This window comes from Erythranthe guttata, chromosome 10 (genome assembly GCF_056151865.1).
Source record: "Erythranthe guttata isolate IM_541 chromosome 10, IM_541, whole genome shotgun sequence".
In the NCBI taxonomy this organism is placed as follows: Eukaryota; Viridiplantae; Streptophyta; class Magnoliopsida; order Lamiales; family Phrymaceae; genus Erythranthe; species Erythranthe guttata.
The window spans coordinates 19912666-19938888 of record NC_142542.1 but is presented as its reverse complement, the minus strand read 5'-3'; the positions used below and the strand labels follow the sequence as shown (position 1 = coordinate 19938888).

Here is a 26223-nt window from a genome sequence, read left to right as displayed (position 1 = left end):
TTTCCTACACAAGCATTAAAACATTTAAATATTTTTGAACACTGAATATAATAATTAGTATAAAACATGTCTATTAATAACTAGTCAAGAAACAGCTCTTAAATCTATACAATGAAACCAAGGAGAGATTGGCCTAAACTAATGTAGTGCATAAAATAGACTAAAACTAGAAGAACAAAACAAAATCCAAAATTCAATGATTTAATTAATTAAAGATTCTTCACATTAGTTTTCTCTTACCTTTCCGAATCGCAGCAGCCCTACCAGCAGCCGTATCGTTACTTTCGGGAGAATCTTCGACCACAGACTGCTCTTGCATTACCAATCCTCTGTTCCTGCACAATTTCCTTATTGGTGTTGTAGCCATTGTTGCTTGACCTTCTTCTTCGTCTTCGGATTCTGAGTTTCGTCGAACATTACGTTCTTCTTCGCTCAACTCTCTTCTATGTGGCATTAGTTCCTCTCCAGCCACAACAGAAGTCAACATCAACTGCAAGTCAACAAGGAATTGGTTATGATTACATCACTTAAGAATCCTATCATATGTATGTTCAAACAAATTTCACCACTAATGAATACGATATGATTAGATTGCAAAAGACTGAATATGGTTACAGAATCAGTTGTAAAAGAAGTTGATTTATTATTTATTACTCAAGTGTACCTTCCAATCTCGAAAGTCAAATCTGAATACGAAATGGCTGTAAGTGACGTCTCCAGATAGAATTGCATTGGCTCTAGGTGCATTCTTTGGATCTGAAACGAGTAGCGATTTAAGGTACGAGGAAAAAAAAAAAAACAGGAAACAAGATTGTTATACGTTATATGAGCATGAGAAAAAGATGCTTACAAACTAGATGGCGCCCAGCTTCATCCACTGATATCTCGGCACGCCCGTCTTTAATCAAAAAAGATAGAGCAAATAAATTTTCAACAGTCTGTGCAAAGGACTTCCGATTCAATATCAGATTCTCAAGATTGACCTTGATGTCCTTGTCCCTCCTTAGAATATTAAACATAGTGGCCATGTTCTTATCCGTATCGGTCTTTTCCTTATTACCAGTTTCATCTATCTGCGAATAAAATAACAGGTCAGTTTCAAATATCATCACACAGCCTCGTCTTTTAGGACATGAAACTTTCCACACAACACTATTAAACAATATCTATGTAGGAACAAAAATAGGGAACACTCTACTTGAATGCACTAAGAAGTTGGAATATGCTCAAGCGATTTACAGTTACTAACGGAATTAAAAAACACGTAAATCAATTCCCCTCAAGTTCAAATATGATTTTACTACAAGTTTATCAAGAATACGGAGAAAGACATTACCTCTTCAGGCCGGGCATTTTCGGTTGGTTTTGCACGCTTTCTATGAACAGCCATCTTCCGCTGCTTCAGTTCAGTGTTCATAGGCCCAATCCTGTCAGATAGAATGAAGATTCAATAAATTTTGGATCATGTTTATTCAATAAAAAAGAAAAAAAACAATTTAAGTGTGGAAGGAGTAAAACAGATTATTACATTGTGCAACAACTAGGAGTGCTTCTGAAAACATGAGAGACCATTTCACCGATGTCTTTCCAGCGTATCAAACTCCTAATCTCGTCTTGGCTGCTGCTTTGTCCACCTTCTTGACCAAAATCCTTAAGAAGACAGCTAACAAAATCTGCAGGTGTGACGCCCTCACTGTTAAATGCCTTAACAGAGGTAACCAATGTGTTTGTAATGTCGAACAAGGCTTCAGCATCTGCTACTTGTTCCCTGGGTTTTTGTACTGAACAAAAATATACAAAAGTCAGAACTAAAAGTAGATTAAGAAAAGGCAATGGGACAATGTTAGTCTAGTAAAGCAACCAACAATCGTTTTACAACACTAAAAGATGAACAGCATATAATAGTTGATAACCGCAAACCAGTATTATTTATATCATTCGTTTATCGAATCACCAATTTGACGATAATTGAAAAGAATTCACAAATTTGGCCAGTCCTAACTATTCTTCTACTTTAAATGGCAGCAAATTTAACAATTATGCCAAGAATACAACTTAATAAATACATTGTAAACCCCTTTTACATGGAAAACTGCAGAGTACATTTATATATACAACAACAATAAGCTACTTACGGAAAGAAGTATATAAAAGGAAACAGGCAATAAAATAGCTATTTGCCAACCGATACCTTGCCGATGCAAGCCATCGACTTCTTCAAGAATTGATTTGAACTTATCTGAATCAACCTTTGATATATCATCTCTTTCATCTGCATAAGAAAATATAATTGATTATAACCTTTTTTACCCATACAGATAAACTTTGCATTGAATTGACAACTTCAATTTGCACTGAACTTATCAATGACTAATACACAACCTTCCTGTAAGAAACTATTTCGATAGTAAGTCAATAAAATCTAAAAAAGCTAGTAGTTTAGTAAATCTAAAAAAATTAAGCGAATTCAACTCCTGCAAAGCAGAAATCTCCTCGTATGAACACAAAAACCCAACCAAATCTGGCATCACCATCTGACCAAATTGTAACTACAGTCTAAAAATTTCAAAAAAATTAAATTAAGGGGAGGTTTAAATTACCTTTAATCCGGTTCTTAAATTTGAGGTATTTGGAGCGAAGAATCCTGCGTGCAACAACACCATCTTCAGCTCTGCCGTGATTTGTCGTATCTTGTGATTCATTGATGTTCTGCGAACTGCTTCGAGTAACCCGACCAATCATATCCTTCTTTACCGTTTGCGCCATCGCTCAACCTTCCACTAAACATAAAATTAGGGCTTCAAAATTGATTGAGAAAAAAAAGTATAAGGAATCGGTGAAAAAATAATTAAAACCCTAAATCGATGACAAGTTTTGGAGGGGAATTTGAATAGGGTAATGGTGAAAAATCAGAAAAAATAAGGGTTTAGAGGAACGAAAAGTGGGAAAAGGGTTTTCCTTTCCGATTTTTCCCCCTCGTTTGAAATATTTCGGAACGCGCTTCCCAAAATTGTTTTTTTCCTTTTATACGGACACGCGCTATTTTCCCCCCTTTTATCTCATCTCACAGCACCGCAATATATTTTCTTTTATAATAATCTTACCATAAATGTCCAAAATACCCTTTATATAATACTCTCTACGATTTTAAATTATCTATCTTTTAGAATTTCAATGGTGTTTCTCAAAAAAAAAAAAAAAAGAATTTCAATGGTGCATTAATTACATATTTTCCAGTTATACACTTCCAAAATACCCTTATATAATAATACTCTCTACGATTTCAAATTATTTATCGTTTTACAATTTCAATGGTGCATTAACTACATATTTTCCAGTTATACACTTAACTTTTGTCTCTCTTATCAGTTGTCTTTGTAATTAGTTCCTATCTATTTCTTCCTTAATTCTGTCTCTGCTCCCGAGGATGTAGGATTCACATCGAATCTGAACATCCTTCGCGTTGTGTTTATTTTCTATCTTGTTCATTGAGTCTGCAAACTAGGTTTAGGTATGATTGCCATTTTTATTTCTTATGTGAAGATTAGATTATCTAGCTGATTTCCTAACAATTTCTCAAGAATTCCAAAGTCTGTATTCTTCGTCCCGTATATTTTCTTCATAATATTAACTTGTATTTTGTTTTTAGGATTGAAAGATTTGTAAAAACTAAAAAGTAATGAAAGATTTATAAAGAGAGACATGTTCGTTCATATTTTGTTCTATAATCGGACAATCTACAAAAATCATAAATTCATGTTTGGTGGTGCAATATTCAAAAATCGAACTGTAAATGGTTACCAAACTTTGTTAGATGCATTTCCAGGCAGATAATTCGCCAGCATGGCATTGATTAATGAATAGAACTTCAAAAATATTCTTCCAAAATTGCGTGCACATTTTTACCATCGCCGTAAAAATTAGTAAAGCAGCAAAAACTAAAGACCACTTACGAAACTGACCACTTACGAAAACACTATGTTGCATCCTTCTCTACACATGACATTATATCATCCCTTCTCGAACTTCTAAACCCTAGATTTGATACTTTTGTTATACCCCCCTCAGGTATTATATTAGACTTCACCTTTTTCGTAACGGCAATTTTTTTCCAACATCTAAAAAGGCTACTCTCTCTTTGATTAATCCCCCGACAGCACAGCAATCATTCCCAAGCCTCGAGTAATGAATATACAATCATCGACCGGGAGATTCTCTCATTCCTGAGATTTTAGCCATTCAAAAAACATGGCCATGGTCCTTTCTGACCTGATCAAACTATGAAGTGCCTTTTCGTTTGCTATTTTTTTTTTTTATCCAATATCCGTAAATTCAGGTAACATAGAAAAATCATCTAGTTCAGATGTCAAATCTGTTCCCAAGTCAAACGGGGCCGTTTCTAAATTGCCCACCGAAGCAACTTCACCATCAACATCAAGGAGGAAATTACCAACAAATTCAGCATCAGAAAAGCAGGTCAAGAACTCATCAAACCTCGTACCGGGGTCCGCTTGAACAGCTGGCATATCTCTAAATACCTCATTAGCGGTTACAGAATGCTGATCGGTACTATTTTGATCTTTACTTGTTTTTCTCTGTTTCGATTTCGAAGGCTTTCCTGACTCAGCAAATGGGAGCTTGTGCTTCCCCAGATGCTGTAATTGTGAAGTTCCACCCATCGTAAAACTCTGTGATTCCCCACCAAGATAACCCTCAACATGTCTGCAGATTTTGTAAGAAAAAAGCATCACATGTAAGGATGTTTATTGGGCAGCATAAACACAAATACTGCAAATTTTGTAAGAAAAATGCATGAGAAATGAGAGAGTTGATGTATTTGAATTCAACAATGACCAATGTACACTGCACAATTTTGAGAATCTGAATATTTTGGGCTATTTAGCAATTTGCATGAAACTACGATGTACTTAATGATTTTCGATTTATGGACAGGTAGGGGTACCTAGCATAAACCTCCACCCTTGCTGGGTGTTTTCTTGAAAGAAAAAAATTGAAAATCTAAATATGTAAGGTCATACCTGAATTGGTTCTCTGTGTGTGAAGATTTTATATGGCGCGTCTCTCCAGCATACATCTTCAAAGATGGGGAAGGGTCTAGGCCAGGAATTGAAAGATTAATGACAGGGGGAAGGGGTGGATCGTCGTTTATTTGTCCTTGAATTTCAAGGGTTAAATCCAACCGTTCTTGTGGCACCAAAAATTCCTCCCTCTGGTTGAAGATAGATGATCCGATATCGGTTTGGCGTGTTGAGTCACTGCTCAGGGCGGATGCTACTAATTTCCCACACTGATGCAAAGTAGTAAATTCGAGGCGCTGTGGTGTTTTCGAGCACTGATGGTTCGTTTCTGAAGTAAGCTTATAAAATCCATTTTGAAAAGATAGTGCGTTGCTCTTCTTATGACTGGAGCTCCAAGAAGCAGAAAGCACAGCCAAGAAATGCTTTTGGAGAAGTGGTTCGTGATCAGGTATTTCAGAAGCAATACTAAGCAACACCCGGATGTTATCCTAATGCATGAAACAAGTCATAAGCCAATTGAAAGATATGAAATGTGGAACCAAGCATTTACTATAAAGTCAAGGTACAATTAATAGAACACGGGAATAAAATCAGATGGAACAAGAATAAAAGATTCAACTGCTTAGATATGTTGAGCCAGACATAATTATAGGCTCATCATTGCGACTCAGAAGTTACGTAAATCTATTATATGTTAATAGAAAAAAGCCAAATTTTTTCGGACACTAAAACAGAGATAGCTTCAAGGAGAACCAGAAGTTAAGAGTCTTTGTTAAGCTATTTGCATAAAGCCAGAAGTAATGATATTAAAACCCTATCCATAAATGATATAACGACAACAATCATCGTGGAAGAAAGAATTTACAACCAAGCAAAACTGACCAAGAGAATATCAATTTACTCGAGAATAGTAGACTGTTTAAGACTCAAAACTCTTAGGCTATGTTTCGATGCATTTTTGTTTTGTTTTCATTGTTTCCCCAAAACAAAATGGGATTTATTACACTTTTCAAATTATTTTCTCAAAACAATTTCAAAAGTTTCTCCCTCCTTCAGACATGATGTGACTGCTACAGTAAAATGATTTGACTGCTACAGTAAAAAATGTCTTCACTAAAAAACAAATAAACATCACTTCATCTTTCAATTTTTTTCTTCAAAAATACTTTTTTCTAACACCTTTAAACATGATTTGACTGCTACAGTGTATTTTGTCTCCTTCCAAAATACAAACAAACATTATTTTCATTCTCAAATTATTCTCCCAAAACATATTTCCTCAAAATGAAATCAAAATAAGATCCAAAACGCTTCCAAACATTGCCTTAACCTTGACACATACTTAATACCATTGTTAAAGCAATAACGTTAAGTAATCCAAATCAGTTAGAACTAAGTCAACGGCTCTACAGTAGATAATTAATTTGTTTTGGATTCAATAGCTAGCCAAAAAATTACTTGAAGCAAAACATACCTCAGTTACTCTAAGCAGAGCTTTCCCAGAACTAACACCAACAGATTTGTCATTATTTGAAGCATCACTAACAGATAAAACATATCTTTGGATTAGCTCCCTAAACCTCTCAGTGCAATGGATAGGATGACGAAATCTGCCCCTGTAAGATCCCCCAGCAATCATTCCATACAAGATTTCACTTGCCAAGTTCCAATTTGGGCCATACTCCTGAACAACAGCACACAGTACAGCATCTTCCCTTGGTGACCAAGGATCGGGAGAAGGGGAAAAATCCTTGGACCAGATGCTCCCTTTCTTTTTTAATTTCTCTGGTTTTATTATGAAAACTTGTTTCAGAGGCACGATGGGAATAGAAAGTTTTACTCGACTCTTGCTCCTACTTATCTGCTTAGATTCAAGATCCACAACACCGTTATCACAAATTTCTTTGAGTTCATTTTGAGGCTTGCTTGCAGGTTTGGGGTACAGAATCACTTGTCCTACTTCAGCAGCCTTAGTTTTCTTTGACTTCTTTTTTATCTTCGGCTCGTCATCATCCGAAGCAGGTTTACGTTTCTTGTCTTGAGTTGAACATGGAGATAAAGCGTCTGGGGATGTGATCACCTCATCATAGATTAAATCATCATCTATGGACATTAGTTCTACTGATGACTCTTCTTTCACAGACATGGATCTAGGAACTAGAGCTTCTTTCTTCAAAGATTTGAACTTGGCCTTTTTGGTTTTCTTCTTCGACTTGGGTTTAGGAGCCACCAAAACTTCATTCCTGCTTTAACAAACAAATAATTGTAGGTGTCAAAGCAGCACGAGACGACTACCGAAAGGAGAGACCATAACCAATATTTTCTGTAAAGAGGAGATTTACAATTTCCATCTTGATAATTCATTAATAATGCTGCATCACCCAATACTGTCTTTGTAAAAAAATAATTTCCATCTGGGTAAATTAGGATGCTATTTCAGTTGATAAATAGAAGATCCAAGAAAGTTGGAATTATTCACAAGAAATCAACAATCTTACATCCCATATTTAGCAGTAGTAACATTGATAGCATTCTAAATACGTAAGGATCGCCAAAATGATAATTTCCAAAACTACATGGGCGTTCATTTATCTTACAGTTGCATTATTACAGTAATTCACTATATGCATTGAAATCGATATTTATGATTTAGACCACCAACTAATTTAAAATGTTGTCATTATCCAATGAACTGCAACTCAGTTGCTGTCAAATCTCTCCTACCAGCTACAGACCATGTTTTCTAAATTTCCATTATAATAACTCACTCAACCTTGTAATTGAATTACACAAAGGGATTTAATTTAATTTTTTAAAGCGAAAATACATAAAGGAGTGTGGGTTAGGCTAAGGCCCCAACCTGTAAATAAATCAAACAACAAGTACATCAAAGTTTACTAGCTAATTTAGGCCCGTGTTTTCTGCAAGTTCTCAAAGATTAGAGACAGATAACTGACTATATCTTCCTTACATTCTAAACATTTCACTGAATTTAAATCACACACTGCTGATGTAACATAACTTAATTTACAAACTACTTGAACTATTAAGTGTGACTTACGGTCCAAAATAAGCATGCGTCAACCGCATCAGTCATCACTACCAATACCCAAATCATTTCGGCCAACAAGATTACTTAATAAGACATAAGTCATGAGTTGTGTAAAGTATACACACCTTGGAGAATCAGAATTTGCATATTCTAAAGCCTCCTTCTCCCGGGCTTCACGTTCCAGATCTTCCATCAACTATCAAACAGTGAGGTATTAATTCAGCAAAAGTTCTCTAAGCATTTTTTCTCTAATTTGCGGAATGGATATAAAGTAAAACATTTTATTCCTTTTCAATCTTAAATATACTCTAAATTCAGCATCTGATACCTGATGTTGAGCTAGTACTTCGACTTGCTGTTTATATGCTTCAGTTGCAAAATCAGCATCCCAACCTGAACAATAAACATAAAGTTGGGATAAAACATCAAGGTAATGGATTTTGAACTTTTCCAACTTTTAGATGTGAACTTTTATCCCACAGAACATAATAATGTCGCTTTACAGTGCAAGTTTCAACCCTCCCACAACACCACCCCCCCCCCCCCCACCCCCCCACCCACCCCCTCCCAAAAAAAAAGAGAAAAAAAAGAGGAAGAAAACGAAAGATAGTTAACAAGCTGGGCTTATCAAGTTACATAAGACGGTTCATGTAAAACCCAAGAAACATAGTCAAAAATCCATAACAGGAATAGGAAGGGCCTAATTCAAAAGGCGCACAAAACAACTTTTTTTAAATGTGTAATACCCAAAGGAAATAAAATATTGACTGATTTCTTATGTAAATGACACTTTGTAAATGGAAGGAAGATGTTCGATAGTATCAGTGCAATCAGCCAAATTTTGCAAAAGAAAACACAAAAAAACAGAGAAGTGTTTATCAAGAAAGTACATACTTTCATACACCAAAGGTTCTTCATCATCATCGATCTCTGCTTCCATATCATCCTTTAACTGCTCGATCCGCTCCAGTTCCCATTCAGTTTCCTCAATCTGAGCTTGGGATTCAACTGCAGCCTTGTCTATAATTGGGTCCCATAACTCGAGAAAACGTATTGCATATCGATCTATTGGACGTAGTTGATTCTCGAAAGACAAGATTGCTTGTCCTGCTGCAGCTGCAGCTGCAGCCATCTGTTTGACGTCAGCCATATCAACATCATCCTCTTGACTATGAACAGCAAGGGATCTTTCCTCAACTGTATGACTTCCACTCACCACATTGCCTTGATCTGACTTTGCGTTCAATACAGTGTGTTCAGCAGAACCATCAGGCTTCATTTCCTCTTCATTGGCAAGCTCATCATCCTCCAACTTTCCAACTGCTTCTTCAGTGAACTCTTGATTATCCACAGCCTCTTCCTCTTCAACTTTCTTCAATGCCATGTAGTCTGCCTCATCTTCAGCATTCTTTAAAGCTGCATCCAGATCCACACTAGACAAAGTGACATCACCACTGTTGTTGGATGCTTTCTCTGTTTGTGCATCTTTTTGAGAAACTCTTCTCTGGCCTGAAAATAATTCCATTGGATCCAGTTTCTTAAAGAATTCGGTGTTGTAGCTGCCACCCTGTATAACCAAATCATCAAGAGCTCGCTTCTGGTTAGCCTTCTTCAAAATATTCTCTTCAATTGTGCTATCACTGATCAACCGATATATGTTCACTTCACGTGTCTGACCTATCCTGTGACACCTATCTTGTGCCTGTTGATCCATGGCTGGATTCCAGTCACTATCATAGAAGATTACAGTATCTGCCCCAACTAGATTGACACCAACACCTCCACTGCGTGTTGACAAAATAAAAAGAAATATTTTTGGATTGGTATTAAACCGCTGCATTAGCGTTTGCCTCTCTTCGGGCTGAGTGGAACCATCCAGGCGCATGTAAGTGTAACCGTACAAATTAATAAATGCCTCCAAAATATCAAGCATCTTTGTCATTTGGGTGAATATTAGAGCTCTGTGACCCTCTGACTTCAGCCGCCTGAGCAAAATGGCAAGCTCCTGCAGCTTACCACAGTCAAACTGAATAAGTCTCCTATCTGGAAAGTAAACTTGCCTTCGAACAATAGCAGGGCGAAATGGAGTAAGAAAAGGGGAGAAAACTTGAGACCATCTGTCTGTAGATGTCTGGTGAATAAACACAGATGATCCACCTTTACTGCACCAGCAAACTGGGGGAGGTGCACGTGCTGCGGGTATCGCAAACATGAAACTTTCTACCTGATCAACCATCTTTCTGAATCTTTCAACCGGTGACAGCACAATCTCAGCAAGCTTGGATGAGTACTGATAAGACGAAGGATTATTTTTGTAACCAAAAATATCATCGACCGGATGTTTGATACTGACGAGCTCACGAAGGCCAGTCGCGTACATGGGTTTTCTCTTGCACCTTAAGGAATTCCACCATGCAAAAGCTGATGCCCGCTCCTTCGCTTCTTTCAATCTCTCATCCATTAGTGCCTTTTGGATCTCTTCGAAGATACTTGTCGAATGCATCTTTTTCTTATGTTTGAGTCCAAAACAATTTGCCTCCAAATTAACCAGGTTTACTCGCTGTTCAATTAAACTTGAAGATGTAGCAATAGCTTGAGTTTCTTCACTCTCCCAAGATGTCATGGAGAAATCCAGATGGGTGAACACTAAGCCCAAGCCACTAAGGTCAACAGATGAAAATGGCCCAGCTGCAAGCATTGAGCAAACAGAAGAACTCAATTGCATGTTCATACCACTCATATCAAGTGAACTAACAATTGGCCGGCCTTCAAATAAATCAGGATGATTGCAGACTTTGCGAAGTTGCATAATGACACTAATCATTCCAAAAAAATTAGAACTAGCTAGAGTAGCTTGAGTCTCAGAGCTAGCAATGAAGTCCTCATATAAATTGCGCTGCCTCCTTGAGAGCCTACAGTAGATAACATGTTCATGCTTCAATGGAAGCTGCTTCTCGACATCTCTTTTAAGTCGGCGGAGTAAGAAAGGACGGAGAACATTATGCAGCCGATCAACTACTTCTTTGTTCACTTTCTCCTGTCCCTCTACCATCCCAGATATAGGATTACTGAACCAGTCCTTAAATTCTTGGTGAGACTGAAAAATATGTGGCATCAAAAAATGCATCAGGGACCAAAGTTCCATTAGATCATTCTGCAGTGGTGTACCAGTTAGGAGAATACGCCTTTTGGAGTTAAAATTAAGCAGTGTTTGCCACCTTTGAGACTTCCAATTCTTTATCAGATGAGCTTCATCCAGAATCAAGTACTTCCACTTCTTCCGCTTGAAAACTTTAGAATCCTGGATAACAAGTCTATAGGTTGTTATGCAAACATGAAATGAATTAGGTTTCAACCATCCTTGCCTCTTTATTTTCCGCTCTTTTGCACTCCCAAAGTAAGTCAGTATTTTGAAGGCAGGACACCATTTAAGAAACTCAGTTTCCCAATTGAGCATGACACTAGTTGGGACAACGATAAGATGTGGACCCCATATCCCTCTTTCACAAGCGAGATGTGCAAGAAGAGCAATTGTCATAATTGTCTTCCCCAACCCCATCTCATCAGCAAGGATTCCGTTAAGTCTGTTCTCATACATGGTCACAAGCCAATCCAAGCCAATGTGTTGATACTCACGCAGAGGATACTTTAGAAGAAAGGGAAACTTTGTTCGTACTTTGGTTGTTGAGAATGTATTACCAGTCGGTTGTGCCAATCTGGCTGCAGCTGCTGCATCAGCAATAATATCTTCACTTTGCAAATCTTTTCCAGGTGATCGTACACACTCAGCTTCATCTTCTTCCGGGTGGAGGCATATGTCCAGGTGGAATCCATTAGATTCATCATCAGGCTGCTTATGTTCAGAGTTCCCCTGTTCTGCTGAATCCACAACATCCTGAGTTTCAGAAGCAGACGAGGATTCAGAGTCATCTTCAACATCTTGATCACTGTCACAACCCTGATTAGTAGGCAAGAGAATCAGTATCTAATGTAAACTGTATGGAAACAAGTTAAAGCACTGGTCAACCTACCTTTTGATACCTTGCAAGCAGCTCCTCTATTGGAACTTCACTTTCCTTCTGCAGAAGTGCAATCTGCAACAGTTTATGATTGTCATCTAAAATGAATTCAATATCATGTTGATCAGAACAATTAAAGAGCGTAAAAGATCAGGACCAAGTTATTAATTCATTATATAACCTCATCCAAGGAATTATTTGACTCTGCATTTGCTAATTCTTCCTCCTCTAAAAGAGTTGTCTCATCATCCTGGTTACCAAACGCAGGTGTCAATAAAAAGAGAGATTCAAACAAATCATAGATTGAATTCAACATATTGATTAACGAATCCATCCAAATACTCCTGAGAAGATAATGTAAATACTGATACTTGCAGCTAAAGGTGGGAGGTATACAGAATCACTAAACGTGTTTGCCAGTTTATTTGAAGGTAAGAGAATAGCATGGAATACAAAAAATGTTTACAGGAACGCAATGTAAAAGTACAGAGATTCTATATGCTTTAAGAAAAGAAAAAAAGGGAGTTCTTTGACAACACCATGAAAATATCCTAACCATCAAACAACAATAAAATGCTTACCATGTCGTATTCCTTTTCTTCTCCGGCAGAGAGTACAAAGTCAGCATCTTCCTATAAAGATTGAAGCAATTTCTTATAAGTATTCATCTAATCTAAATTTGACAAACGCATATAATAGAACATGCAATAGCCAGGAAAAGTTGAAAACTTAAAAATAATCTTAATATAAGAGATTTGAGTAACAACTTTTAAAAGCTTAGGATTAAGTAAAGCTGAGAGTTTAAAATAAACAAACCGATAAAGTTGACAGAATTAGAGTATCAAGAGAAGACATCTACCTATATCTAGGTAAGATACTAAATGCAAACTTTAATTGAATGAGCACATCAAATTGAAACTTATATTCATATTTCAAATACATGTTCTTACTTGTTCATCATTGATCTCATGCAACATATTTTTATTCTCTGACTCAAGAAGCTTCTTCAAAGAAATTCTCTTTTCCAGTTTATCAACCTCAGCACAATGGTTTTCTGACACAGATAAAACACCATTACTCTCAACCTGCGTGAACCAATCAAGGAATATTAAGTTGAGTATTAGACACTATTTCACAATTGTCGAGAGTAGACATAAAACACATACAACTTACACAACGACGACCAGGTTTTGCAGGTGGGCCCTCTTTCTCTACCTCATTGGCACATCCAGTATCTTCTCTTCCTGAATGAGATTGAATAAAAGTTAGAAGGGAGCTGAGCTTTAGCAACTAGATATAAAGAAAACTGTTAAGCACTTACCATTACACTCTTGAAGCTTGGTTCCTTCAGGTATATAATCGTCCTTGATGGGACTCTTTTCTTTGATAACTGAAAAAGAAACACATTAATCAGCAATAGTTTGACAAATTACCATTATAGAAGAGAAGAAATCAATTCATTCCACAACTAAACTTCACCTGATCCAAACTACTGTTACCCTCTTATCTTTTTATTTATTTCCGGAACTATATTATTGATGCAAAGACTTCTTGGAGTTTCCAAGAAGAAAAGAAACAACACCTAGATTGACTAATGCATGTGCATTGCAGTTTTTGGATTGTGTAAGAAAAAACAGGTCGTGGGCCAATGAAAAGATGCTGCTCAGACAGTTGGTTGATCCTAGTACGCCTTTCACGCAATGAATGATACCCACAATAGTTTATTGAATTTCCAAAAACGGTAAAATAAGTAATCAAGAGTGTGATCAAAGGGTGCTTTCCTTTCAAGCCCAAAGGAATTCAGTACCAACTTTTTAAATTGGCAGTCTACAATGATTTGGGACAACTTCACAGTTCACCATATGACATTTTGAACAAAATATTGACAAACTACTGAGATACCTTCCCGTTCAGCATAGCGTTTGAGTATCTCTTCGATAGGTAAATCAACTTCATTTTGTAATGCTGCCAGTTCTTCTTCCCTCTCTTCTTTAGTGATTAGAGCCTCATCTTCTTCAATAGTACGCTCATCATCTTCCTAAAGCCAACAGAAGGAGATGCTGTGTAAGTACAAGTACAATTCTAAAGTATAGAAGGTGTTAGTATCAAAAAGTGATTGTAGATTTAAAATGATGCATAAAGATTATTGCAGATGAGCTCAGACGATTATAAATATGCTACAAAATACAACCTAAACAGTCAACACGATTATAAATATCCACATACTACACACAAAATAGTAGCCACAAAAATGCAGCATGATTGCACCACTGGAAGCACCTATAAAACTACTAGATAATATAGATCTGAGAGTAAAAAAACTTACTGATTCATCACCAGACTGCAAATCATAGTCTTCATCTGCAGCTGGGAGATTAGATGGGGATCCTAGCATTATCGGTATAATCAAGAATCAGTAAAAGGTACCAACATAGCAGAATAAACCAGTTGGTAGAAAAAATTGACCACTTACCAGTATCTGATGCAGATGCTTTTTGATCAAGTTGATCACTTCGTTGATGAATGTTGCGATGGTCTTGCGTGCTGCACAAGTTTGATGATTTGCAAAGAGTCGGTGTACTGACGAGGTTTTCTGCCAGCATAGATGAGTACCTAAGAGAAGAGAACATGAAGCATCGTAGATGAAGGAGAATACAACTTAGTTCTGAAGGAGGGAATGTAAATTTTCAACATAACATCACTAGACATATAGCCAAACAATAACCAAAGAATATTATACCTTTCAGTTTGGCCAAGAAGGAATTCAAGCTGTTTATCAAGTGCTTTCTTCTTCTTCTCATCAACCTCTAATTGATGTTTGTATAACACCTGTATCAACCAGGATAACTGGATCTTTAGGGACAGCAGGTGGAGATGTCAAGCTATTAAACAGAAATTATTAGAACTGACTTACAAGCTTTTCTATTTTGGTCCAAAATTTCTTTACATCCTTGGAAATATTGAGAGCCGTTTTCCTCAACTTCTGTTCCTCTTCCTGATCAGTTTTGTAACTCAGAATTAAAAAACTAATCAAAAAATTTAATGAAATATATGATACATAAATGCAAAAGGATAAACTAAATCTCACATCTTCCTTTAACAAAAAACTCTGAAACTACATGCACCTTCGCAATTTAAGTAAGAAGATACTGTACCTTTACTCTTTTCTCCCCCCTTGTAGCCTGATCCAGCATGCCCTTGCTGGCTCTTATTGCAACTTTCTTTGCCTGAACCAGTTTCCATTTCCTCTCTGACTCAAAATCCTACATTGATATGATGGTTGGCAGAGAAAAATTCAGGAAGTTCAGACTATGATAAGAATGATGTATAATGTTGGATAAAAATATACTTAATTACCTTTGACAACCAGACCATCTCCTCCAAAACATGATCCCAATGTGTTTTAGGACGCGGAGGTTCTTTTGGAGCTTCAAGCGCCTAGGATTCAAAGGGAAAATGTCAGCATAACTAGTTAAACTACAAGGCAGAAGATTCCATCGTATCCAATAGTCGGATGCATAATAGGAGGACATTCAGTAACTATATGCTCCAACTTCTCTTATCATTCAGCAACTACTTGATCCAGAAAAAAGAAGTAAGAGGATTCATTTCTCGTATCTTTTAACATTAAGTTCCAGTTACACTAGTATACAAGTTTTAAAAAAATCGCCTACAACCCAACCCCTAAGGAAAATGAACTCTTGACCTAATACTACCAACCCCACCTAAATACCACTCAGGCAAGGCCTTTGCGGTTAAACTAGTATACAACTTTAAAATGCTGTTATTTACTGTTGGATGATAGAATACGTGCAAGTGGGTTAAGGGTAGCTATTCAATCCTATATATCGGGTAACTAGTAAACGGGTACATGGTTACATAACAATTGAATTTCCGCAAAGCAACTCTCCAATTTTTTAATGCTATATAATCACGAAAAGTATCAAACTGTGAAACTTCAAAAGGTACCAATACTTTAGAGGTATAGAAGATGACAACACCAACAAAAATAAAGTAAACAGTATCACCTTTTGCCGCTTTGCCCGTGATTCATGGTCAAGTTTAGACCTTGGACCCTTGGAGGCCATGATTATACCAAGATGCCTATCTCATTATTAAAGCTACAAGGAAAACGAAAAATAATAAGAAGCTGCACACTTGTGTTTAAACCAATTGCATATAAACATCCGAAGAGTCAATATAAACCATGTCAGTTTCAACTTAACATAAAGAAACAGCTTGCAAAATAGGAAATGTTGAAAGATAACAGGAAAAGCGGGTATTATAGTTGGTGGAAATGATTATATCTTATAAGTCTAAACGGGAAATTCAAAAGGAAGAAAAACAGGCATAAACTGGGAAATTCAAAATGGGAAATGGTACGCACACAAATCCCTAAACTGTTATCATATGAAATGAGTTTCAACATTGTCTATCATCAGGTCACTTTTAAGTAGATGAATGAACAGGGTATAGCTCTGCAAAATAGTGATCAAGCAAAAGCAAGAGCTACACACCTGTTTACAAGACCAAATAAAATTCATGGCTATTTTAATGCAAATCGTAAAGCAACTTGGTAGCTGAATGCCACAGAAAAAGGTAAAATATAGCTTAACCCCAACTATGTGTATCTAATTGCATCCCTTATCCAAGAAAATAAAATTATAAATATCAACACCAAAACCAAACAAGTACTAGTCCAAACATTATCAAAAGAGCATTATTCAAAGAGACCGAAGTATTAAGGACTCTCGCAAATGACCACAGACAAGGTGCCCCAGGCAAGAGAAGAACAAATAGAGGTCACCAGAACGTTTTCTTCTATAGCCAGAATTTTAATATAGGCCACTAAGGCATTTCATTTTGATGGGAGCATTCATATATGATAACATAAAGTAGAGGGTAAAAATACTAAAATAACATGGTAAAAATGAAAACAAAGTTCTACCATTACATAACTGATAAAGCAAAACATTCACTAAAACATCTCTAAAAGCTTTTGTTCCACTGTTACTGGTAAAAACTAGTCATTTTCACTTTCAATAGTAAATCTTATTTCTCTTTTGAGTTGTCAATTTCTAGAGGCACTCCATTACCTCCTCAAAGCTCTAATGTAGCTTTCTCACATACTATAACAACCACTGTGACTTTCAAATTCTTCCATAAATTATTCATACTCTAAAATGCAAGTTTATCCTTTAGCAATCTCAACTAGCACTCACCAGTCCAAAACTATAAAGATAGCCAATCACTACATCACAAATCTGTGGCCATAAGCTCCACATGACATTCTACGAGCCACCATTCTTTTTAACCTTCAGATTGACTATTTTTCTCTACAAAACAGAGCACTACCACCTTCAAGAAGCATAATGAAACTTATCACTAAAGAAGTTGGTTTCGACTATGTAAGTTCACATTATAACTACATGGATCTCAGTTGCAACGTAACTATTATTTGAATTAAATCTTACTCCTTAACATATGATTGCAAATCAATATCTCTCTCTCTCGTACGCCATCACCGAACCATTCTTGCATAATGTCTCTCCATTTAGTTACAGCTAAGTTCACACAAGTGCAGGGACCTAACCTTAATCTTTTCTTAACTAACGTCTCTCCACTTTATCACCATACAACTGGTTATTCTATTTAGCCGGCATTTCTCGGTCAAAGAAAATAATACAACCCCAGGTGCAAGACAAGCCCTCCAATTTTATCATGTAAGCCTACATAACTCACCCAATTCTTCACTGTTTTCATAGCATCGCCACCAAAATATAACCTAATATAACTAATCTAAATTCCTCTCTAGTACAAGCAAAATATTACCCAACCAGTACAGCTAAACTTCCCATTCCAGCCCAATAAAAGTCAAACTGCCCTTAAGCCAAAAACACAACTTCAACATTGCATGCACACATTGTTAACAAAAATGGAAGAATACCAAAACAAACAAAACTGAAAGCATGACACCCATGAACAGTTTCGCTTTTTCACGGAGGTAAAAAAAAAAGAAACTTCATCTCTAATTTCAAAATAAAACAGGAAAACCAAAAACCACATATATACTCACACATACATACAGACCACCACAATAAATAAATAAATTAAAAAAATCGCCAAAAACTCACCAACAAAAAAAGCTCTTCTAAACTCCAGGCGTCAAAAATCACCGGCGAAACACGAATTCCGGCCTCTATTGCGGAAATGAAAAACGAACTGCGCGCATACACAGGCTGAAAGATCTAGAAAGCGAAAGGATAGAGTGAAAAAAGGACTCTTCGCGTGGTTCTAGGGTTCTCGGAAAGGGAAAACACGAATAGGCTCGGGTTTAAGCGCCGGCCGGCTCCGACGAGCGACAGATCCGGGGAAAATACGTACAGAAATGTGTATGTATCGATCTCTCCGTGTAGGTAAAAAAAAAATATATATATATATCCGGTGAAAATAAATTATATATTTTTAAATATATATAAATTTGATTTTTGTAGGGTTTTTTAAAAATAAATATATGAGAAAATATTTTTTGAGGAAAAAAAAAAAGCCAATGAATTGAAGAGGGGTTACCGTATATATATATATGTATCATGTATGTATGTATGTATATATGGAGACTTTACTGTATGTATTTACTGCGCCTGGGGGGGCTATAGGTTTCATTGTGTTGGCGGTGATGAACGGCTGAGATTGATTCTTGGGGGTTGCGTGTTCGCCTTTTTGGGCAAGGGAAAAGATACTATGCAACATCACTTGTGAGGAGTTACCAAATATTAGATATTTAGATTTTGTCCACCGTTTATTTAATGAAGTATATATATGTATATGTATATAAATACAAAGTGTTGAATAAATAATTGTAGCATTGATAATTTTACTATAAAATTCCGATTGCGTAGTGTGGATACGGGCAATAACGAGGCCGGTACTGAAAACGAGGGTGAGCTAAAAAATAACGGGAAATCGGTTCGCGGGCATCGTCATCAAGAATTCACTTATTTAAACTGGTGTTTAGATAAAAATTTAGCTTATATTTCAACAAATAATGCATAACTCTAATTTTAAATAATTAGTTATAAACAAATTAATGGTTCAAAAAAATAAAGCATTTCCAACTTTTTAAAAAAAATCTAAAAACTAACTTATAAGATTTATTATCAAAACAACTTTTTGATTTGGGCCTTATATGTCATTTAACTGAACTGATTAGGTTCGATCTTATATATGGGCTTATATTATATTAAATTGGGCTTCCATTAAATTATTGAGTTTGATTTGGGCCTTATCTAATAATAATTCGGCTAGAGCCCATTATTTCTTACTCAAAAATAATATTAAAAAAAAATACTAGGGGCAAAAATAAAATAAAAAAATCCTACTCTCTTAGTCAAATATATATGGCACGAAAATCAAAAGAAACAACAAATTAAATTAAATAACCAAATAAAGTTTAAAGTTCTAAATCAAAATCCCTTTAATTAATTTTATGTGAACATTCATTCATACACTTCTAGCCATCATTTCTTGAAAAATTCTATAAGACTCTTGCTTCTCCAACAAGAACTTCTCGTGGCAATTTGCGATGAACAAATCGGCGAGCTTATCGATTTCGTTACTCGAATATTCTTCTTCGCCACCTTTCTCCTCAAGCCACTGCAAGTACTTTGAGAGCTCGTTGGAGTATTCTTGCATTCCACTAAACTCGAACGGGATCGGAATGACGGAATTCCAACCGGAGTCGGAGTAGGTCTCCAATCCTACGGGAAAAGTACGAGACGAACACCAGTTGTAGTGCATCCTAAACGAGTCGAAGAAGAGCTTGTTCTTCTTCTTTTGCTTGTAGTAGTTGTGCTTGTTGAGGAGTTGGATTATAATCGATTTTGCTTTAGCGAGAGCACGTGCGATAATTCGATACATGTGGGAGAAAATGAAGGTTTGAAGTAGGGTTTTGAGCTTCATGGAACTTAATGAACAAGAAGAAGGTTTAATGGAGAAAATGTGATTGGATGAAGGGCAATTAGCCATGTGTGTGTGTGTGTGTTTTTTTTTGTGTGTGTGTTTTTTTTTGTGTGTGTGTGTGTGTGTGTGTGTGTGTGTGTGTGTTTTGTGTGACAACTTGTTTTGTTGGAGTAGATTTTATAGAGGATCTTTGGCTTATAAATTGCTACTAGTTAGTAGGTGATTTTTTTAATTAAAAATTAATTAAGAAGAAATTAATAAATTTAAAGATATAAAATATATGTAATAATAAAATATTTGGGGAGTGGGCCCAGCCCAAGTATTGCGGCTGGGCTTTAGGAATCAAAGCGAGAGTGTTGAGAAACTCGAAGAGATAAACAAGCCCGATTCTTCGCTGATTTCGCAAATCCAAGTGACAATTTTATATTATATATATGGATAAATTACGAAAACCCCCTAAACTTAGATTAAATAACGAAAAACACCCCATCTATTTGTAATTACCAAAAACCCCATGAGGTTCGTTTTCGTCTTACACCAATTCCCTTACGTTGTGACTTTTCATGGATTTTTTTTTAATTCTAGGGGATAGACTTTACACAATTTCAGATATTTTCTTTTATTTTTCACCTATTTAACATAAGGTATAATAGATTGTACGTATTTTCTGTTAAAAAAACTCGATCAACAGTTAATCAGATGGGTGTTTTGGTTATTATAGATAGGGGGTGTTTTTCATTATTTAGCCTAAGTTCAGGGGATTTTAGTAATTTACTATATATATTGCCACTGTGTATTAAAAGTGTGTGTGAGTGTGTGTAAAATGTTGTAATAATCTGACAAACAGCTAAAGATCAAGATCCCTTTACCTCAATTTGATTGTTTAATTTAACAATAAAAAATAAATAAGTACAAATTAATGATCCTCTCCACTATTAAAAAAATAACTAATTGATAAATTACTAGCTAATTCAGGACATTAGTCCAATTAAAACGAGCCACGCACTGGGTTAATATTATTATTATTAATTATTTTTTTTATTTTTTTTTTATTTAGAAAAGTTTGGATTATTAATTAAACATACACTTTCTGCGTATTAATACTAAAATATAATTCTTCCATGATCTTACCTACCTCTTAATCCCCATGTTTTCTGCAATTTTACTCTTGTGAAAATAAAACCTTATTTTTTTGTATTTATCTACTTTGGTTTATTTTCTTAGTCAAACGAATCACCTTTAGTTAGGTCTTAGGTTGTTAAACCATTAGTCATCTAAATCTAATTTCAATCTTTTGTAATGACTTGCTTGTTTCTAATCACGATTAGCTATTTAATTAACATAAAAATATTATTTATGTAGATTTACGATTTAAAACACATGGTGTATTCGACCAGGTGTAAAATTTAATAATCAGTACCGATCCATCACAAATGCAGTTGTTGTCACATAAATATATTACATATATGTTTTAAAAAAGGGTTCAAATTCCAATAATAAATCTACGTCTTTAATTTCATGGCTCAAGTTTGATGTATAAGCAAACATGACTAAGATTTGTTGGAAACTTCGATTAAAATATTATTAATTGAAGGATTAATTAAAAAATAAAATAAAACAGTGATTAATCTAAAGACAACGTAGAACACAATCTAAGCTGACACAGGTTTGCAGAGATTACTCCAAGAAGCAGCTACAAGATTCTTCCTCTTCATCGAATACACCCCCCTTTCAATTATTAATTGCATTTATATAATTACATTTTTGGAGATAATATTCATATATAATAATTCATACTCCATAATACATGTATGTGTGCGCGTGCGATTGTGTGTAAATCAGATGTGAAAATTACTCGATATATTGACCAACTTTCTCGAGTCCAAAACGAGCCCAAGCTCGTGCTCAAAGTACTTTTTTTTTTTTCCGAAGTTATTAGAGCTCTAATCATCTCATATCTCGTTCGAGATCAAATATTTATTGTTTTAGAGAAAAGAAAAAATCCAACTTATTTGTCACTCTAGAATTTAATGATGTATAAATTGTATATTTATAAATTTTGCTATTTATCAATCTTAACTAGTTTAAAAATATTTTAATGAGAAACATTGTATTTTGGTCACTTTGTATGTATTATGCTATAATCCTTGTACACTTATTAATTTTTTTTTATTATGCGCAAAAACAACTTAAAACGACTTATGCGAACTCCTTCAATAGGTAAATTTGAATTCGTAAGGGTGAACGTATAAGACAATACATAATTGAGAAAATGATCGTAATTATCAAAACAAGAAACATTTTTTATTAATTTAACTTTACCTCAGAGCTGACCGTAATTTACCCTAATATTTATTGTGTTTTGGAAGCAATATGTGGACCACGTAAGCCCAAAAATCAAACACTTAACATTACAAGTAGGCCTTTTCTAAGTAAAAAGCCCATCAAAGGAAACCATAAACCAGAATTTAAAACCATTAGGATGCCGAAATTCGGGTGAATTGCATTTTGCACCCCATACTTAATACTAATTGGCTCTTTGCACCCCAATATTTCAAAATTAGTAAAGTCCACCCTAAAATTATATTTCTCATGGCACAATATACCCTACAGGCCTACACTGATTCCTTTTGAGATTTTAACCCAAAAATCAATATATCATGATATATTAACATTTGAAGGGATTTTCATGCTTGATGGTATATTATAGTTTCTATACTTTAGTTAAAAAAAATATTTGTAAAGCCTTATTTTAATTAATCTATTTAACTACACATTTAGAAAAGTTAAAAATTCTTCGGATGTGTATAATATCACGATGTATTATTGAGTTTTGGCTAAAATATCTCAAGAAATTGAGGTAGGGTAAATTTTGCCATAAGATATATTTTGTATGGGTGGACTTTGCCAATTTTCAAATGATAGGATGCAAAACGCCAACCAGTGTTAATCTTGGGGTGCAAAACGCAAATCATCCTCGAAATTAATACATTTGGTTTTCATCTTAAATTGATCCGAATAAAGAATAGTATTTTGTCTTTAAATTTGTACCAACAATCGAAAATTGTAATATTCTTCCTAATTATAAGTACCTTTTAATGGAATTGTTCTTCCATGAACCATGGAAATGCCATGGAAAACACATTTAAAGAATATATCGTACTATTTTTCAAGATTTATTCCATGCTATAATCATGTGAATTTTTACTGCCAACCCCCTAAAGTAATACCAAATTACAAATATTCCCTCATGTTTGGATAATTACAGTCACCCACCTTTCAACTATGTAGTGTCTTAACTTTCACCCTTATACTTTAGAGGGTGGTTTTAATTACCCAAACTATAAGGGTATGTTCGTAATTTAACCTTATTTCAGAAGGGTGACCGTAATTCGGGAGGAAAACAAAAAGTGGGCACAATTTGAGGTTCGTTTTTAGTTGATGAATCACTCGTCAACGTGGTAACGTGGTATGCATTATCTATGTGGATTACGGGTCGAATTTTAATTGCATCAATTATTCTTCTTGTCCGAAATCCAGACGAATCTAAACACACACAAATTGAACTGTTAAGTCAAATTCCTATGGATTTAAAAGCAATTTTGTAATATATATTGTACCATCGAATTTTCGAAAATAAATAAAAAAGCATCTAATTCTTGACCCCTCTTGTGAATTTTGTTCTCATAAAATCAAATCAAATAAAAAGAAATGAAGCTTTTGAAGTTTGAATCTTGAAATGGGTGGGCGAGAAAGACATTGATCGATATGCTTCTATTATTATTATGTATTTTATATTATATTTAAGTGAATTAAAACAAAAGATTTTGGATTTCAAATTCGTATTTCGAAACATTTTCATTTGAATTTCCAGAAAAAAAAAAAAAAAAAATCGGAACAAAATTTGAATTCAATTTTCACTTTTGAGATTTTTTTTCAACAAGTGTAAATGACTAGATTCCGATCTGATTCTAATTTCCAATTAAGAGGGTGTTTGGCTAAGCTTTTTTTAAACAGTTGATAAACTTTTACGTCTGATAAGATGTTTTAAGAGCTGATAAGCTGTTACATCTTATTTTTAGGATTAATTTTTAGAGTGTTTGGATAATGGGCTTATTTCCTATTTTTACTCATTAAAAGATCTTAAATAAAAAGGTGGGCTAGAGGTACTTATTTAAAAAGATCTTATTTGCTCTCCAACAGCTTATTTTAAAAAAAATTAAGATCTATTTCAAAAAAACAAACACTTTGGAAGAGCTTATAAGCTCTAAAACATCTTATAAGCTCTTTTTAACATCTTATAAGTTTAGCCAAACACCATCTAAGTGCAATGTCACTCGTAAATGCGGATAAACGAATAGTATATATAATTAGTAATTACTTTTTTTTTTATTAACTAATAAATACTAGTGAATATATGTCACATGTAGTCATGCATAAAATCGTTGTTAGCCAATCTATTTGATGTATCGGAAACAACTAGCTCATCGGCACACACACGCCACCCAAGGCTGCCTTGCAGGCATAAGTCTCTCATGCGCAGCGCTTCCACACGCATCAAGTTGACTTTGACCGTTAATTTTTTTTAGTCAAGGTCATTCTTACTTAGTTTTTCGCTTACAATTCAAATTTTCAATCCGTTTGTGCATATTATGAATATTAGAGGCAACTCGAACAACTAAATAACTAAGTCCGTGAACAAATTATGTAACTACCACCCATTAGTTAATGTGCATATTTTGTCATATTATGCAATGAAAGTACAATAGTCAATAATAATTATTCTTTTGAGACACAACTAATTAAAAGTCCTTGTGATTAATTATCTATCTATGTTAATGTCATCAATATATTAATTCGTGGGCTAATTAGTAAATTAATTGTCCATTTTGGGATATATATGCAATATAATTAGTACATTCCTTTTTGGGTTATTGTCCTTTGACAATTCTAAGGGCCAAATAACATATATAAAGTTTGTAAATGTGACCTAATTATAAATAACAGGCAAAATGTCTTTTCTTATTCATGAATCACCATTTTCATATATGAGAAAAAAAGACAGGAAAAGTTCATAATAATATATTCGTGGCAAACCTATTAATTAATTAATTAATTAATTAATTATGATAGTTTATTATTTTATTTTATTTTCAACGTGTGGAAGAATCAGTAGATGTATTGCTTTCATTTTTTTATTTGAATAAACTATCATATATATATATATATATATATATATATATATATATATATATATATATATATATATATATATATATATATATATATATATATATATATATATATATATATATATATATATTAGTTAAAACCCCATATGCATGTCCATCACGTCCCATTATGTGTCTTCTCTCTGCATTTAATTATTAAATACATTTAATTAATTAGTTATATCAAATTTAGATCATAAATTCATAACCTTATGTATAAATATATATTTGCACAAGCTTGAATTTTCATGCATTAATTAGGATGTCAACTCCATTTTGCCTACAGGGAAAGTACAACATATACGTATTTTTCTATTTATTTTTTTATTGATTTATATATATAATATTATTAAGACGACGGCATCAAGGCGTTGCGTATTCAGATCGAACGACACGATTTTATTAATTATTTATATTTAGTATATAGTTTGACAGCAAAATCTTGAATGGTTCCTTTTAGTATGTCATTTTTCTTGTTCAACTTATGTCATCTGCAGATCTAATTTAATTTCTTTTCTAATTAATAAGTGTTTCTTGGTTTTCTTGTCAGCTTGCATCGTCGGATGTTACGATGATCAGTTTTCGGATTCATTAACTATATTTCTCCTAACTTTTAATTCAGATACTCGAGTTTTGCGCTCGACTAATAGTGCAACTTGCAAAGATCGAAACTTTAATTTTTAAGCTTTTGCATCTTTTTTTTTCAATAAAACAAGAATATAATGCAAAGTCCCTCTTAATGTTGAATATATACCCTCCATATACTCATAAAATTAGTTATAAAGATGCCAATAAACAATATTCTTTAATTATCTTCTAAGTATTAAAAAATAAAAAATAAAATGAGAATCACATAGTTTAGTGCAGGCAGGATATTATTATTAATTTTTTTTTACAAATAAATAAATTAATGGTTCTGAAGA

General features: G+C 34.5%; 3 protein-coding genes and 1 long non-coding RNA gene across 6 annotated transcripts; 1 reads left to right on the top strand and 3 right to left on the bottom strand.

Moving 5' to 3' along the window:
• LOC105955180 (non-structural maintenance of chromosomes element 4 homolog A) lies at positions 1–3061 on the bottom strand. The gene is made up of 7 exons (XM_012978882.2): positions 2601–3061; positions 2192–2272; positions 1529–1781; positions 1337–1427; positions 851–1073; positions 665–756; positions 1–490 (listed from the first exon to the last, which is right to left on the bottom strand). Exons 1-7 carry the CDS (start codon positions 2764–2766, stop codon positions 221–223), a joined length of 1176 nt encoding a protein of 391 aa, XP_012834336.2. The 5' UTR covers positions 2767–3061; the 3' UTR covers positions 1–220.
• Positions 3062–3819: 758 nt separating this feature from the next.
• PIE1 (SNF2 domain-containing protein / helicase domain-containing protein) lies at positions 3820–18593 on the bottom strand. Of its 3 annotated transcripts, none has more exons than XM_088824490.1 (21): positions 18245–18593; positions 16139–16231; positions 15468–15548; positions 15266–15373; positions 15025–15105; positions 14851–14939; positions 14584–14723; positions 14437–14498; positions 14013–14148; positions 13432–13500; positions 13284–13354; positions 13061–13195; positions 12692–12742; positions 12292–12360; positions 12123–12185; positions 8986–12049; positions 8420–8484; positions 8217–8287; positions 6514–7282; positions 5040–5527; positions 3820–4722 (listed from the first exon to the last, which is right to left on the bottom strand). In XM_088824490.1, exons 2-21 carry the CDS (start codon positions 16196–16198, stop codon positions 4314–4316), a joined length of 6081 nt encoding a protein of 2026 aa, XP_088680616.1. In that variant the 5' UTR covers positions 16199–16231; positions 18245–18593; the 3' UTR covers positions 3820–4313. The 3 variants fall into 3 exon arrangements, with proteins under 3 accessions (XP_088680616.1, XP_088680615.1, XP_088680617.1); XM_088824489.1 differs by having other exon boundaries at positions 6514–7285; positions 18245–18571; XM_088824491.1 differs by lacking the exons at positions 13432–13500; positions 14013–14148; positions 14437–14498; ... (5 more) ...; positions 16139–16231; positions 18245–18593 and having other exon boundaries at positions 6514–7285; positions 13277–13354.
• Positions 18395–19073, top strand: LOC148767783 (uncharacterized). The gene is made up of 3 exons (XR_016033989.1): positions 18395–18526; positions 18767–18865; positions 19010–19073. It is a non-coding gene; the product is annotated as an uncharacterized LOC148767783 (long non-coding RNA).
• Positions 19074–19094: 21 nt separating this feature from the next.
• On the bottom strand, positions 19095–20220 carry LOC105955179 (uncharacterized). Its single transcript, XM_012978881.2, has one exon. It carries the CDS (start codon positions 20133–20135, stop codon positions 19611–19613), a length of 525 nt encoding a protein of 174 aa, XP_012834335.2. The 5' UTR covers positions 20136–20220; the 3' UTR covers positions 19095–19610.
• Positions 20221–26223: the final 6003 nt, after the last annotated feature.

Excerpts from the sequence above, each read along its gene's own strand:
- LOC105955180 (XM_012978882.2), bottom strand. The coding sequence starts at position 2,766 with ATGGCGCAAACGGTAAAGAAGGATATGATTGGTCGGGTTACTCGAAGC. Across the intron at positions 1,074-1,336 it reads AAAATGCCCGGCCTGAAGAG|ATAGATGAAACTGGTAATAA; the intron begins GTAATGTCTTTC and ends TTTTATTCGCAG. Across the intron at positions 491-664 it reads TTGACTTTCGAGATTGGAAG|TTGATGTTGACTTCTGTTGT; the intron begins GTACACTTGAGT and ends GTTGACTTGCAG.
- LOC105955179 (XM_012978881.2), bottom strand. The coding sequence starts at position 20,135 with ATGGCTAATTGCCCTTCATCCAATCACATTTTCTCCATTAAACCTTCT.
- PIE1 (XM_088824489.1), bottom strand. The coding sequence starts at position 16,198 with ATGGCCTCCAAGGGTCCAAGGTCTAAACTTGACCATGAATCACGGGCA. Across the intron at positions 13,355-13,431 it reads CAAGCTTCAAGAGTGTAATG|GAAGAGAAGATACTGGATGT; the intron begins GTAAGTGCTTAA and ends AATCTCATTCAG. Across the intron at positions 5,528-6,513 it reads CTCTGCTTAGAGTAACTGAG|GATAACATCCGGGTGTTGCT; the intron begins GTATGTTTTGCT and ends TTCATGCATTAG.